The sequence below is a fragment of the Diospyros lotus genome, chromosome 6 (assembly GCF_014633365.1).
Source record: "Diospyros lotus cultivar Yz01 chromosome 6, ASM1463336v1, whole genome shotgun sequence".
Taxonomy (NCBI): Eukaryota; Viridiplantae; Streptophyta; class Magnoliopsida; order Ericales; family Ebenaceae; genus Diospyros; species Diospyros lotus.
In genome coordinates, this window is record NC_068343.1 from 35,240,715 (window position 1) to 35,256,561 (window position 15,847).

The 15,847-nt window shown below is 37.8% G+C and overlaps 1 protein-coding gene across 1 annotated transcript in view; it reads right to left on the bottom strand.

Moving 5' to 3' along the window:
- Positions 1 to 15,847, bottom strand: part of LOC127803431 (probable inactive ATP-dependent zinc metalloprotease FTSHI 4, chloroplastic) — a 120,338-nt gene that overhangs the window by 49,004 nt on the left and 55,487 nt on the right. Inside the window, exons 3-4 of the mRNA XM_052339646.1 lie at positions 11,107 to 11,479; positions 8,079 to 8,337 (exon numbers count right to left, since the gene is read on the bottom strand). Of these exons, the coding sequence (XP_052195606.1) occupies positions 8,079 to 8,337; positions 11,107 to 11,479 (632 nt within the window). The remainder of the gene's footprint in view (positions 1 to 8,078; positions 8,338 to 11,106; positions 11,480 to 15,847) is intronic.

Below are 15,847 nucleotides of genomic sequence, written 5' to 3' on the forward strand. Positions count from 1 at the left end.
TCTTTCCCTAAGAGGAAAATCGGGAGAAATTCTTACCGGATTCAGTCTGGCAAACATCACCATAAAGCTTTGGAGTTATTCTCTAATCTGGCTTCCCACCTCCTCTCGAATCTCAATGCCCCATCCAACTTCCTATCAATCGAAATGATCGCCTCATGGTTCCTATAGGACCCAATTTCCGACTGATCCACCCGAGCTTGCAAATCGGCTATCATCGAGCCGAACTATTGCAGCTAAGATTCAAAATTCTTCATCCGAGTACCGTCCTCCATCAAATAGGATTCGCAAGGAACTTCTCCAGGTGAGGGTGAGTTCTAATACCAAAGTTGTCAGATCTTAAAGATCTGACAATGAATTCTCTCCAATCAGATGAGAATTAGTGAATCAGGGGCTCTGAGAAGGAGTGATCGAGAGGGAGAGAACAAGAGAGAGAGAGAGCGGTGGGAGAAATTTAGAATTGTATTGAAATGAATTCTTTGGATGCCTCCGAAGGGTTGAATCAATTTATTTATATTGATTCCCCCAATCACACGGATAATGCAACTTCTCGCCCAAAACAATAATCACCCAAGTACAACTGTATACAGTATCTCTCTAAGTACAATGCAAACAGCCTATAACTACCCTAATCATGTGTACTATGGCTATAAGTGCAGGTACATGACCCTCTCTTCTCCAAGTGATCTATATTCTAAGGAGAACTCAAAATGCTGTTAGTTTTCCTCTCAACGAAAATTCTAGTGATTTCCATGATGGTGCCTAAAAGATCAGTAACGTCTTTTACCAAATGTGGATGATTTTTAACCTAATGATTGATTATCTGAATCAATCATCTCATGATCAAAACTTCCGAGATAGTCATCTTGAGCATCTTCTTCAGAAACTTCTCTTTTTAAGGAATCAGGTTGTTCCTTTAGATCTACTTTCTAAACATCATGGACCATATTGTTTTTATTTGGAGAATGAATTTCACTGCCAATACTATCATTGTTATTGCTATCATCCTCTTTATCAGTACTTTCTGAATCAAAACACTCCTCCAAATCGAAAGTAATCAAAGAATCATTTCTCCATAATTTTGCCTTCTCCTGGTATTGCTTTACTTGAAGAAACTTCTGAGGCTGAAAAACATCATTCACAACGTCCTCCTTATTACTTCTTTCTTCCTTAGTTGAACTCTTTGGTTTGTTAGAATACTGATTCTTTTGACGAGTAACGTATGGATCTCCAACTGTCATAGGGATTGGTGTCTTTCTTTGAATGATTGGATTAGAATATTCCTTAGAAAATAATTCAGTTAGAAGACTAACCTAATACCGTTTGGCCATCATAATCATGAGTTCATCCAGCTTTTGGTTAATTTTAACGCATTCGTCCTTGATTCCTTTCTCCATTGCCTGCCTCTAAAATTGCCTCCAATAATTGCCTGAATCCACCTCTAAAACTACTTTCAATAATTGCCTGTACCTAAATTCAACTAAGAATCGATTGGCTCTGCTTTACCTTCAAATCTGGACCTTAATCAACTATTAAGAATCGCCTAGATCTACAAAGTCAATTTGCTTTGAAACAGACTCTTGTTAATCAGGCTCTGAATCAACCTCCTAATACTGCCCGCTAGAATTGCCTAGATCACAATGTAGCAATCGAGGATTGACTACTCTAGATCAACTGCTAAGGATTGCCTAGATTAATCAACTGAGAATCATAGACTCTGATACCATATGTCAAATCCTAGGTTTAACCTAGGGTTTTGAGTGGAAATTGATAGAAATCGAGAGAGAAAAAATAGAAGGGGAGAGAGAATTCAAAAGAACAAAGAGAGAAAAATTGAAAAAGAACAAACAAAAAGAGAGAGAGAATAGGGAGAAATCAAAGAGAATTGTAGAGAGAGAAGACCTGAAATCTAATATCATTCATCAATACCTCTATCCTCCAAGATTTAGCCTATTTATGAGCTTGTATGCCTTTCAGTTACAATAACAACTGAAAGGTACAAGATCTACAATACTGGGTACAACTTACTACAATACATGTAATATACTATTAATACTATCCTTGGGGTCGTGACACCATGCACCTACAAGGTTCACACTCACCAACCACAAACTCCATTTTGCTAATCCTCGCTATTTTACAATTTAGACAATCCAAGTCATTAAAGATGTTGAAAAAATAAAAACAGGACCAGGCCGGGGCTTGAAGATTCCAAGATAATCATCCATTATCATCTTCCAATTTATTTTGTTTTATTTATTTCTTACTTTTCATTATCTTGTATTATTTCTTAGATTTATTTTTTAGTGTTGTAATCTAGATAATAGGGATGTAATCTAGTCCTAAATCTTAGGAGAATTCTTAAGAAACTACTTATATAAATATTTCTGATTCGTATCAATAAAACATGTGGGAATACCGCTTCCCTTTCTCCCTTTCTACATGGTATCAAAGCCTCATTAATAAGATGATTAGGTTCGAGTACAAGTCCTTGGTAAGGATAAGTTACCTAATTTAAATGAAGTTTTTGCTATTGCTAGGAGTGAAGAGAATAGAAGATCTGTCATGCTTTCTATCCATAGCACAGAAGGATCGGCCTTGGTTAGCAAGCAAGATGGAAGCAGCAACAAATCTGGAAAAACAGCATACCAGGCTCCTAGAAGGACGGATTATAGGCTTGGGGGTCAGAACCGAACCTCCAACCGTGATGGATAGTGGTGCACATTTTGTAGGAAGGCAAGGCACACTAGAGAAACCTGTTTTAAGTTACATGGAAAGGAGGTCGTGTTAAGCAAGATAGGAGGATTCAAGAACATGGGGCAGCATCAAGGCTATTTATCTAACAAAGATCCAAAAGAGGAGGCAACAAAGAAAGATGTTTCAGAAGTGGAAGAATCTACTCAACTGAATCCAGAGGAATTAGGCAAACTAAAAGCTTTCCTTCGGACATTCCAAGATGGAGCCTCATGCTCCTTGGTGCAGCAAGGTAACCTTTCTTTTGAGTCTTTCATTGCTTCTAAAACTGATAAGAATAGCATATGGATCCTAGATTCGAGAGCTACCGACCACATGACCTCTAACATTCAATTTTTTGAAACATATGAAGCTCTTGAACCCACTATACAAATCACAATTGCTGATGGTACTACCATCCCTATAGTAGGAAAAGGCAAAGTATCATCAATTTTTTGGCTGCCACTGAACCAAGTTCTTCATGTCCCAAGCCTAACAAGAAGTTTGATCTCTATTACCAAACTAACCAATGATTTAAATTTCTTTTCTATTTTCTCACCACACGTGTAAGTTTCAGGATAAGGGCACGGGAAGACGATTGGTGTGGCTAGGGTTCACAATGGGCTCTACATCTTGGATGGGAAGGGTGAAGGCTCTATAAGGAAGCAACATAGTTTGGCCTACTCCTCCTCTCAGTTTGCCTCTAACCTTTCTGCTATATGGCTTCATCATTTTAGATTAGGACATCCCTCATTTATTGTGTTAAAACAAATGTTTCCGTCTTTATTCAATTCCTTAGATCCTAGCAATTTTCAATGTGATGAATGTATTATTGCAAAACATCATCGAGTTTCTTATTCTATTAGCAATAAATTGGCTTCTATGCCATTCCATTTGGTTCGTTCTGATGTTTGGGGGCCATCCAAAATACCTAATTATTCTAGGACAAATTGGTTCATTACATTTATTGATGATTACACGCGCATGTGTTGGGTGTTTCTTCTAAAAGAAAAGGCCGACATAGGATCAATGTTACTCTCATTTTGTAAAATGATCCATACCCAATTTGGCACTCCTATCAAATGATTTCGCACTAACAATGCCCGGTATTATTTTAACACCCACTTGCATAACTATTTTCAGAAGGAGGGCATTGTTCATGAGTCATCTTGTGTTGATACTCCCCAACAAAATGGGGTGGCAGAGAGAAAGATGAGGCATCTTCTCAATGTCACATGAAGTATCCTTCATCACCATCATGTGCCCAAATATTTCTGGGGGGAAGCAATTCTGACAGCCACATATGTCATCAATAGGGTGCCTTCTAGGGTTATTAATGGCCTCAGTCCTTTCCAAAAGTTAATGACCTTTTTTCCTAAAATAAATCACCATACAATATTGCCCCTAAAGGTGTTTGGGTGTGCTTGCTTTGTCCACATCCTTAAAATTCATAGGGATAAATTGGACCCTAGAGCTCTTAAATGTGTGTTTCTTGGGTATTCTCCTACTCAAAAGGGATATAAGTGTTATCATCCTGAATCTCAAAAATTATATGTCTCTAAGGATGTCACATTCAATGAATCCTAGCCTTTCTTTGAGTCTACCCCAATCAGACCAGCCATCATTGATCAACCTAACCTAGATTGGGAAAATCTTAACCCTACCCTTGGAACAACACCATTAGGCACTGATTTCTCTCACCCTTTAGTTCCTGCCTCTCCAATATTACCCAATTCTCTTAGGAGGAAGAAGGTTCTGGACATGTTGATACTATTAGATACAAAGGCTCTCCCTATGTCTATAAGAGACGACAGCCCATTGGTGATCCTCAGCCACACTTGACATTAACTCCGAACCGGAGTTTGGATAGCACGTCAGGTGATAACCCCACATCCAACAATCCTAACCCAAACTCAAAGTTCTTGGAGCATACAGACCTCGACCTTCCCATTGCTATTCGAAAAGGGGTTAGGGCATGTACTAAACACCCATTGGCCAACTACTTATCCTACCATCGCCTATCACCTACCCATAAAAGCTTCTTGACTTCTTTGGATGCAATTGCTATTCCCAAATCCGTAGAGGAAGCCATGAGAGATGTCAACTGGAAAGCAGCCATGATGGAAGAGATGAAGGCACTAGAAAAGAACCATACCTGGGAACTAGTAACTAGACCAAAGGATGTAAAACTGGCGGGATGTAGATGGATCTTCAATTTAAAGTACAAAGTTGATGGATCACTTGACAGGTATAAAGCACGACTGGTTGCCAAGGGCTATACTCAGTCCTATGGCATTGATTATTTGGAAACATTTGCCCTTGTTGCCCATATGACAACTGTTAGAATCCTCTTAGCATTGGCATCTACCTATGGATAGAAATTATAACAACTTGATGTCAAGAATGCATTCTTGCATGGCGACTTAGAAGAAGAAGTCTTCATGGATATACCACCTGAATTCAAGCAAGAGCAAACAGGAACCAACCACGTGTGTAAACTCAAGAAGGCTTTGTATGGCCTCAAACAATCCCCATGTGCATGGTTTGGTAGATTCTCAAAGGCCATGTTATCTATGGGGTATTACCAAAGTTGAGGGGACCACACTTTATTCATCAAACACACAGGAAATAAGGTGACAGCACTACTGGTATATGTGGATGATATAGTGGTAACAGAGAATGATTTACAAGAACAGGGATGTCTTAAGGAAAATCTAGCCCGGAAATTTGAAATAAAAAGCCTTGGTCCATTGAGGTATTTCTTAGGCATTGAAGTAGTGCACTCAAAGGAAGGTATTTTCTTATCCCAAAGAAAATATGTACTTGATCTATTTTCTGAAACAAGATTGCTAGGAGGAAAAGGGTCAAAATTCCAATTGATCCAAATATAAAATTGGGGGCTAATACTGGAAGCAACAAAGAAGTAGATAAAGGAAGATTTCAACGCCTAGTAATGAGATTGATAGCCTAGTAAGGAGATTGATATATCTTTCACATACTAGGCCTGACATATCCTTTGCAGTCAGCCTAGTAAGCCAATTTATGCATAGCCCTACTGAAGAACACATGCATGCCGTGAGAAAGATTCTGAATTATCTTAAAGCTACTCCAGGCAAAGGGATTCTATTCACTTCAGGGGGAGACCTAAGGATCCAAGGGTATATCGATGCTAATTATGGGGTCTCTCTTATGGATAGGAGATCGACAACTGGATATTGCATATTCCTAGAACGAAATTTGGTTTCTTGGAGGAGTAAGAAACAAGGGGTGGCTGCTAGATCAAGTGCAGAAGTTGAATTTCGAGCCATGGCCTTGGGTGTGTGTGAACTATTATGGCTTCGGATTATCCTAGAAGACTTAAAGATTCCAATGACAAAGCCAATCAAATTGTTGGGAGATAATCAATCAACTATTAGCATAGCTCATAATCCTGTTCAACATGACAAGACTAAGCATATAGAGATTGACAGGCATTTTTTGAAAGAAAAGTTGGACTCGGGTATTCTACAAATCACCTATGTTCCATCTAATCAACTAGTGGCAGATGTCCTCACAAAAGGTCTCTATAGTACTCAGTTTGAAGCCTTAGTGAGCAAGTTGGGGATGACTAATATCCACTCCCCAACTTGAGGGGGAGTATTGAAGAAACAAAAACAGGATCGGGCCAGGTCTTGAAGATTCCAAGATAATCATCCATTATCATCTTCCTATTTATTTTGTTTTATTTATTTCTTGCTTTGTATTATCTTGTATTATTTCTTAGATTTATCTTTTAGTGTTGTAATCTAGATAATAGGGATGTAATCTAGTCCTAAATCTTAGGAGAATTTTTAGGAAACTACTTGCATAAATATTTCTGATTCGTATCAATAAAACGTGTGGGAATACCGCTTTCCTTTCTTCCTTTCTATAAAAGATATTAGAGATCATCTTTTATGGGCTCTAGCACTTGGTCTCTTCATCAAGTTTAACAAATAGTAACTCTCTAGCCTTTGTTGTCCAAACCCACATCAGTAGTCTATTAAGGAGGCCTTGGGTCTATTATTTAGTCTCATGAACCCAAAAATCACCTTCAGCTAGCACTTTTGGGTGAAAACTTTTAATGTTACAAGTGGTATCAAAGCCAACCTAAGACCGTTGTTGAGTTGGTGTAAGCTAGAAAAGTGTTTTGAGACCGACTTTGGTTATATTGAGATTTAAGATTATTGGCATGGCAAGGACCTAAGAACTGAAGTAGGAGAGTTCATCACAATACAATCCCACATTGGCAATCACCTGCAGCTAGCACTTTCATCAACTTGATGTTAAGAATGCTTCCTTGCATGGTGATCCGTAGTGAAAAAGTTTATGTAGAAGACCTATAGGTTTCACTATTCAAGTGGAGAATGTATTAACATGTAGATAGAAGAAATCATTATATTACTTCCTAGTGAAGATGTTTACAAAGATTAAGATTGATATTCAAATATGTAATGTTGATCATTTTGTTTTGTATCATCATCACATTGAGAGTAGAAAATATGGTTCTTACTAGATGATATTCTGATTGTGAGTGAAACAAGAAGAAAGAGGAAATCAAAGCACATAAATATGCTTAATCAATCAATCTTAAGTAATCTCAATCCTAAAACAACCTCCCTTTTATTACAATAAAAAATTATAAACCTCAAAGAAAACAAAATTCTACCAAAAGCAAATTTCCAAATTGATCATGCTGCTTGCTTCCTAATCTTACAAAAAAAGGTCTGAATTTCTTAATCCCTATCAATTACTTCCAATAAAAAGGTTGATGAAGAATAGAAAATAGAATAAGGGAAGAATGAAAGGAAAAAACAAAAAGGAAAGAGCAAGAGTACAGAAATCAACAACTGCATGATAAATCAGAAAACATAAGTAATCTCAAACCAGAGAGAGAGAGAAGAAAAAAGAATCAAATAAAGTATTGAAATCTCTCTAGCTTGTAATTTTTGGTCAATTATTCCAAAATGAATCTTTAGTCTCTTCAGTTTATACCTTGGGTAGGTCAGATTTGTCTTGTAATAAACTTCTCTCAATGTATAGGCAATAATAATTTTGTAATATCCCAAAATGTAATATTTCAATCTTTCACTGCCATTTATAGTTATGTGTATTACACCAGTCCAATATTGGAGCTGACTTGAATGCCTGTAGATGCTACGGAAAATGAAATAACAAAATTTAACACCTGTGCAAAATCCAAATGTGCCTCAAGAACTAACAGTAATCCAGATGCCTATGTATCCAAATTAACAATTTCTTTAAAAGCTTCCTTTTCTCATTATAGTATCATTTTGAATTTAAGCCTTCCCAGGAATTTGAGGTTTCACCTCCACAAAATCAGTGCCATTAGATGCAAAAAAAGGAAGTCCTGCTTCACCAGCAATAGCTTTAGCCAACAGCGTTTTTCCAGTACCAGGTGGTCCATGAAGGAGCACACCTTTTGGGCAATAGATACCCTTGCTCTGGAACTCTTCTTCATTTTTTAGTATTCGAACAATTTCTTGCAATTCTCTCTTTATATATTCCTGCCCAGCAAAATCATCGAAGGTAACCCCAGTAGTTTCTTCTGCAGATATGAACTTTGCCCTAGATGAATGGCAGACAGAAACATCAGATTCAAATTCTCTGTTAGCAAAAGTACCATTCAATTAAGTTAACAAAATTAATCATCAAAAGCTATCGAGTCCAATTACAAGAACTGATACCCAACAAAAATATTTGAACATTGACCTGTCAAGTTTCTCCCACTCAGACTCTTATTCTATACTGCTTATAAACATAAATTTCATAGCGACAACTAGAGAAAGATCTTCCGGGAACCATTCATTCAAATTTCTTACATTTTTTAAATGCCTTGCCTTAATAAGCCTTTCAACTATTAATATTTAAATCAATGTCAGCTGTCAAATTAAAAAGGTGTATAGAAATCTCTTTCACTTGGTAATTTAGGTCAATTCTGCCAAAATGAATCCTAAGTCTTTTCAGTTTATATATGTGTAAATTGTACATAAAAGAATTTAAATAGACAAATGTGCATTAGAAAGAATTTTGAGGAGGTTAAATTTACTTTTCTTGCATATTTTATCAATGTATAGGTGATAATTGTGCAAGATCCTTCAATGTAATATTCCCTTCTTTCACTTCTGCTCAGTGCTTTCAAAAGTGCTAAACGCACTTAAGCTCAAAATGCCTACCGAGCTTAAGCACAAAGAAAAGCACAGGCTTAAGTAAAGTGAAGCACAAATAAATGAAATAAAGAGTATGAACTTTAATAAGTATAAAAACTATAAACTATTGAAAAGAAATCAGAAAAAAAAAAAAAAAATCATCCCTAATTTACACCTATCCCCAATCAATCAATCACTAATTTACAGCAATCCCCAAACAATTAATCCCTAATTTACAGCAATTAGGAATCAATCATCAATTCCATATTTAAAACAATCAAGAATATATTAGCAATCCCTAATTTACACCTAAATTATATGTTTCCATAAATATTTTCTGCTCGGTAAAATAAAGTTGAGTCTTCTTTTTTTTCCTGTTAATATATATTTATGATTTTATCAGATCTTAAACAACATTTTTTTGGGTAAGGTTTACATTCAAGCAGCCACATCATTGAAAAAATTTAAACAAATCCAACCATTTATATTGTCTTATCAAAAAAGAAAAAATAAGCGTATTTCTGAAGCGCAAATTTTTGAGCTTCAAAGCTTAGGTAAAAGTGCAACACAACGCTGTGCACTTTTTTTAAACACTGCTTCTGCTTATAGCTATGTCTTTCTCCAGTCTAAAGGTGGAGTTCTAATTTGAATTACTTTAAACACAGTGGAAAATGAAATAACAAATTTAACACCCATATGCAATTGACAGCACCATATAGAGACTATATATCTAAATTAACAATTTTTTATGTCTCTTTTTATTATTTAAGGAATGTTCTCTTCCCTAGCAATATGAATAATGGAAATAATCTATCTCCCTAACCACAAATTTGGAATTTGTAGCATTTTCAGACTATCTTAAACCATTTTTCATTCTATTTATTAATAGATAATATATCTATAATCTCACAACTTTTTTTTTTTTTAATTCCTTAACTCTAGCTCTCTTCATTTTACCATCCATCCACCTTAACATCCTCATATGGACCACATCACTTATTGTTGTTTGATTAGCCAACACTCCACACAAAAGCATGGGTTGTCTCATAACAGTCATTGTTAAATATTCATTTAATATAGGCATGCTTCAATCACAGAACACACCCAATGAATTCCTCCACTAGTCCATCTTTACTTAATTTTACATGTAAAATTGTTTACCAATCACCATCCCAGCCCCCTTCTCTCTCATTTTAGGTTAAACCTGGTCATTCAAATTGTTCACACATTGGTGGTTTGGCAGTTCTAGGCTTTTAAACCTAACAACCTTCCATTACAACTTTAATTTTTACCAAAGTTTCATCCATTATATTCAATCTAGGTTCTACTTACCTCTTAAACCTTCCAAATTCCAAAGCTTCTGTGCTAATTTCTAGCTTAGCATTTACCTCAACTTTTATTTATCTACTTAAACAATATTGTCAATGAATTACATACACCACTGTTTCACATCTCGTACATGTCCAGTTTTTCATAGGTAAAATTCTATTGCAAAGAATCAGCATCTTAATCTATTTCAAAATAATCTTCTCTACACCTAAGAGGAAAGGAATTCATTTAGACAGTATGAGGATTGGATGGAACACAAATCAACAACAGGTTGATGTACCTGGATATTAAATTGCAGTAATTATATTGACACTCTTGCCAAAGTAGCCTACAGATATTAGTGCACTTGTGGCAAGAGTTGAAAGTTCCTGGCTTCCAAAAGAGTTTGTATGTAAAAAGAAAAAGAAGGAAAGAAACAGTCTAAGCAAAATGTTTCATTTGAAGCATTAGCTCTAGTAATACCCTATATAGCAGTACATGAAAATCTGAATGTCTGAACATGTTTGGCCAAATAGCCAATTTTTATTTTTTTTTCCACTTTTTTTTTTTTTTTGTTGTGGAGAGGGAAGAGGGGGGGTGGAGCAGGGTGCCAAGTTTGTGATACTCCCATTAGCCATTTCAGCATCTTCACCATCCAGCAAACCAAATACAAGTCCATAGGCAATGGTAATATTATTGACTAATAATCTAACGACGAGGATAAGCTTTCAAAGATGTACTATAAGCCTTTGAATTATGTTTATATGGACTCCCCAAGATTTAAGTCTTGTGAGTGCACATGCAGGACACTTGATGCTTAGATAAATGCATTCCTACAAGACTACTTGAAAAAAGAAAAGAAAAATCAAAATCTACTTACCGACTCTTGCCTAATGATCCAAGAGCACGCCGCTTCAGAGGCTGCCTTGTCTTTTTGGTTGGGGTCCCCAGATCACAAGGTATTAGTTTCGCATAAATTGGTCTCGCCATATTATCAATCCAGACATACAATGCAATAGATAGAGCTAGCCGCATAGACCAAACAACTGCAGTTGCAACAGTAGAATAGACTTCTGCAGGCACAGTGTTCACGTTAATAACATCAACATTAATTAGTTGTTGATGCAATTTCCGCCAAATATCATTCCAGCAATCAATTGGCATCCGGTCAACCACATGGCGCCGGAAAACAATTTCCTTCTTCGAATCTCCTACTCCTTCCATCTTTCCATCTTTGTAGTATGGCAGAACCACTGCAGAGTCAAAACAATAATAATCACAAGCATTAATCCTGCACAGCAAAATTAAAAATTGAAAAAGCAAAAAAGAAAAAAGAGAAGAAACAAGTCAGAGTATCAAGAGAGAAACATGACCAAAATATAAGGATATACTTTCAGGTGATCTACTAGTATTTTTGCATTTCCAACTCCAAGTCATTCGCTTTCATTGATGACAACACACAGTACAAAGGCAGCAATCCAAGAGCCTTTGGGAAGTAAAAAACAGCATTTTATAGAACAGTATCACAATGACGAAGACAGAAGAAACCTCACGAACCTTGAGTTCACAAAAATGTAATTCTCCTGTTCACCAGTTATCATGTATTCAAACTGTAAAAATTAGTAGTTAGTTGACTAATAAGATGGTCGCCATAATATCAGTTTTGCCTTTCAGCAACAAACCCCACTATAATCTCTAAAAATACTATTGTGCCAAATTTTTAGCTCCTTAGGTGCCTTAAAACATATAGGACTGGCTACATCATTTACAAAATGTATCTAGAAAAAGAAATTAAAACAAAGAATTAGATACAATCCAAAGTTTGCCTAACAAGTTCAAGGAGACTTGGCAATTTTACAAAGCCCCATCAAGGCCCGCACTTGCGCTGCCCCAATTGGGGTGGGGTGAATTCTAGTTGGCCAGGTTCAAGGCTTGAAGACTCTCTAAGTCAGCCTAGTCGGTGGTGGGTAAGGACAGTATACATTTATCCCACCTTGCCTCCAACCAGGCGCCCTCCTATGATCCTACTACAAGAAGTTGCAAGGGAGTCTTCTTTAGATGGATGTTTCGTTGATACCTTGAGATGAGATTAGGCCCTCAGTTTCAGATTCAGTCCAGGTCTGGTTTTCGTTATTGGGGGTTTCATTTTTCACAAATCCATCATTATCATAACATTTAAGCAAGATAACATCAAGTATGAATTATCGCTGTTAACTAAGGGATCACTAGATTTAATCCTTTAGACGGGATTAGGCCTCTCACAATCGCACACACTCACGGTTGATTGAAATAACAGAACAGAAAAAATAAACAACAGAATAATAAATTGAACAGAAATAGAAACAAGAAATCAAACCACACAATGAACACCAGATTTTTATCCTGGTTCAGTTCACTCTTGGAGTGAACCTACATCCAGCCTTAGAATCCTCCCGAGAGCAGCCTTACTTTATTGACAAACAATCAGTATAGCAATACCCTAGTACACCCTCAATTGCTCACCAAGATACAAAGGTCCATCCCACTTTCTAGCCTTTTCTCTCTGAATGAAAACAGAAGTTGCAATCGCAAAAATGAATTTCAGTAAAACAACTAACCCCCTTGCCCCCTTGTTTATAGACTAAGTGGGCTGGCATCCCAATACAAATTATTAGAATTAGATATTACCTGTTTTAACCCCCCAACTTAACTAAATTACAGTTGGAACAAATAAAAACCACCCATCTATACTTTAGCCACTTAACACAATTGCCTTCACTGATTGTATTGACTCGAGGCAAACTTTTAACAATACTCAACCATTTGCCTTTAGTTCAACCCATCCTCTAAAGCTGATCCTGTTCTCTTCAGGGACTTCATGCTATACCTGATCACTCGACACAACAAACATTTAATATATTCAAACAATGATGTAGTTTGGACAATGGAACAGGTTTGGTAAAAATATCAGCTGCATTATTTTCTCCTACAACCTTAATTAGGCTTACTTCCTCCTCCTCTAGGATCTCCCTAATGAAATGATACCTAACATCAATATGTTTGGTTCTTTCATAGTGGGATTGATTCTTAGCCAAGTGGATTGCACTTTGGCTATCACATCTTAACTCAACCTTAACATTTCTTCCTAGGAGTACCCACAATCCCTTTCAACCAAAGACCTTCCTTGATTGCTTCCATGACAACAATGTATTCAACCTCAGTGGTGGAAAGACCCACCACGGCTACAGGTTGGTCTTCCAGCTTATTGTAGAATTCCATAGCTGAAGAACATATCCGGTTGAGAATCTCCTCCTATCTAGGTCTGCTGCATAATCAGCATCCGAAAACCCTAAAATGCAAGGTTCTTCTTCTCACTTTGCTCCACCATAAACCAAAGTCATATCTAATGTTCCTTTCACATATCTCAATATCCATTTCACAGCATCCCAATGAGCCCTACCCAGATTGGCCATAAATCTGCTAGATACACTCATAGCATGAGCCAAATCCAGCCTTGCATAGACCATGTTGTACATCAAGCTCGCCCTTGCATTTGAGTAAGGAATCTTACTCATTTCTCTCATGTTTGCTTCACTACTTGGGGACTGCTCATGGGAGAGTTTAAAGTGATGTGCAAAGGTGACTGAAACCTCCTTTGCATCCAGCATATTAAACTTCTTAACCAACTTACTAAGGTATGCCTTTTGGGATAGGATAAGCTGTCTATGCTACTTATTTCTCCTAATTTCTATGCCTAATATCTTCCTAGCTTCTCCTAATTCATTCGTTTCAAAGGTTGATCTCAATCTTAGCTTTAAATTTTGGATTTCTGTGGCTGATTGACTAGCAATCAACATATCATCTATATATAGGAGAAGGTTGTCAGACTCGGATCTGACAGGAGGTTTCCTTCCGAAATTGAGAAGGAAGTGCGAAAAGAAGAAGAGATTGAGAAGGAAAAAATGAGAGGGAAAGTAAATTCTAGAATCGGAGAGAGAAATGAGAGCAAATTGAGAAAGGGAGGGAAAGGAAATTGTGAAATAATCCTCACATGATTTCCCCATCCTCGACCAGCTATTATTTATAAGCAAGATACAAGTGGCACGGCAGTAACTAACTGCCCAGCGCGCGCCCACTTGAGGAATTTGAATTATTCCTCTCCCAGCTATTACAATACTGCCCATGCTACTCTAATTACTCATATAGCCTCGGCCTATGACAATTCCCCCCCCCCCAAAGTATTTCTCGTCCTGAAGAAATTAGAGGAGGCCAGACCAGGACTTGAGTCAATGGCGCAGTATCATTGTATATGACGCGTTTGTCCAACATTGCCAGGGGTTCTCCTGAGTCTTCTATGGCCTCCAGCGAGGCTGGTAGTGTTTGACTGGTGAGCTCCGTAAGACCGAATGATTTCTTCAAGAGCGAGACGTGGAAGACGGGGTGCAGTCCCACTCTGTCCGACAACTGCAGGTGATTGGCCACCGGTCCCACCTTAGCTAGAATTATGAATGGCCCGTAGAACTTGGGGTTGAGCTTAGACATTGGTCATTTGCAAAACAAATGCTGTTGGAATCTTCTGACCTTGAGATAAACTTCTTCTCCTTCTTCAAACTGCCTTTCCGTTCTATGCTTATTGGCCAGTTGTTTCATTATTTGGCTAGCGAGGGTCAGTTCTTGCTTGATTGAGTGGAGAGCTTCTTGCCTTTCCTTCAGGTCAGCTGAGGTTTCGGTGGGAGAGTACTACATTACTGCCGGAATAACGGGAGGTAAATACCCGAACAGAGCTTCAAAAGGGGTTCGTTTGTGTGTTGTATGGTAATTGGTGTTATACCACCACTGTGCCAAGGCCACCCAACGACTCCAGCTTCGAGGTTTGGAAATACAAAGGCATTGTAGATAGGTCTCCAGGCACTGGTTAACTCTTTCCGTCTGTCCATCCGTTTCAAGATGGTAAGCCGAAGATAGGTGTAGTTTGATGCCCAACCCCTAAAATAAAGTCTTCCAGAATTGGCTGGTGAAGACCTTGTCACAATCAGATACAACCGCCTTGGGTAAGCCATGAATCTTAAAGACTGTGTCCATCAACTTCCGAGCTACTTCCGCTGCTGTGAACGGATGAGCCAAAGTAAGGAAGTGGCTGAATTTGGTCAGTTTGTCGACTACCACCAATAGAGTGTCCGCTCCCTCAGATTTCGGTAACACTTCCACAAAGTCCATCGAAATCAATTCCCAAGCTTGCGACGGAATTTCCAGCAGTTGAAGGAGGCCTGGGTAGGGTATTTGTTCATGTTTGCACCTCTGACATGTACTACATGCCAACACAAACTTGTTCACGTCTCGTTTTAGCCCCTTCCAGTAGAAGAGTTGTCTGACCTGCTGGTAAGTGACGTTGAGCCCAGAGTGACCCCCAATGGGCGAGTCATGCAGGCTCTGTAGGATCTTTTGCTTCAACTGAGTGTCATCCCCAATAACCACTCTGTTTTGGAACCTTAGAAGTCCCCCTTTTAATTGATAGTTTGGTTCAGAAGTGGTACTGACTGCTAGCTTGGTGAGTATATCCTTGATCCACGAAGTCTGGTCGTAGCTGTGGGCAATTTTCTGCACCCAATCCGGAACTAACGCTGAAATGGCAAGGCAAGATG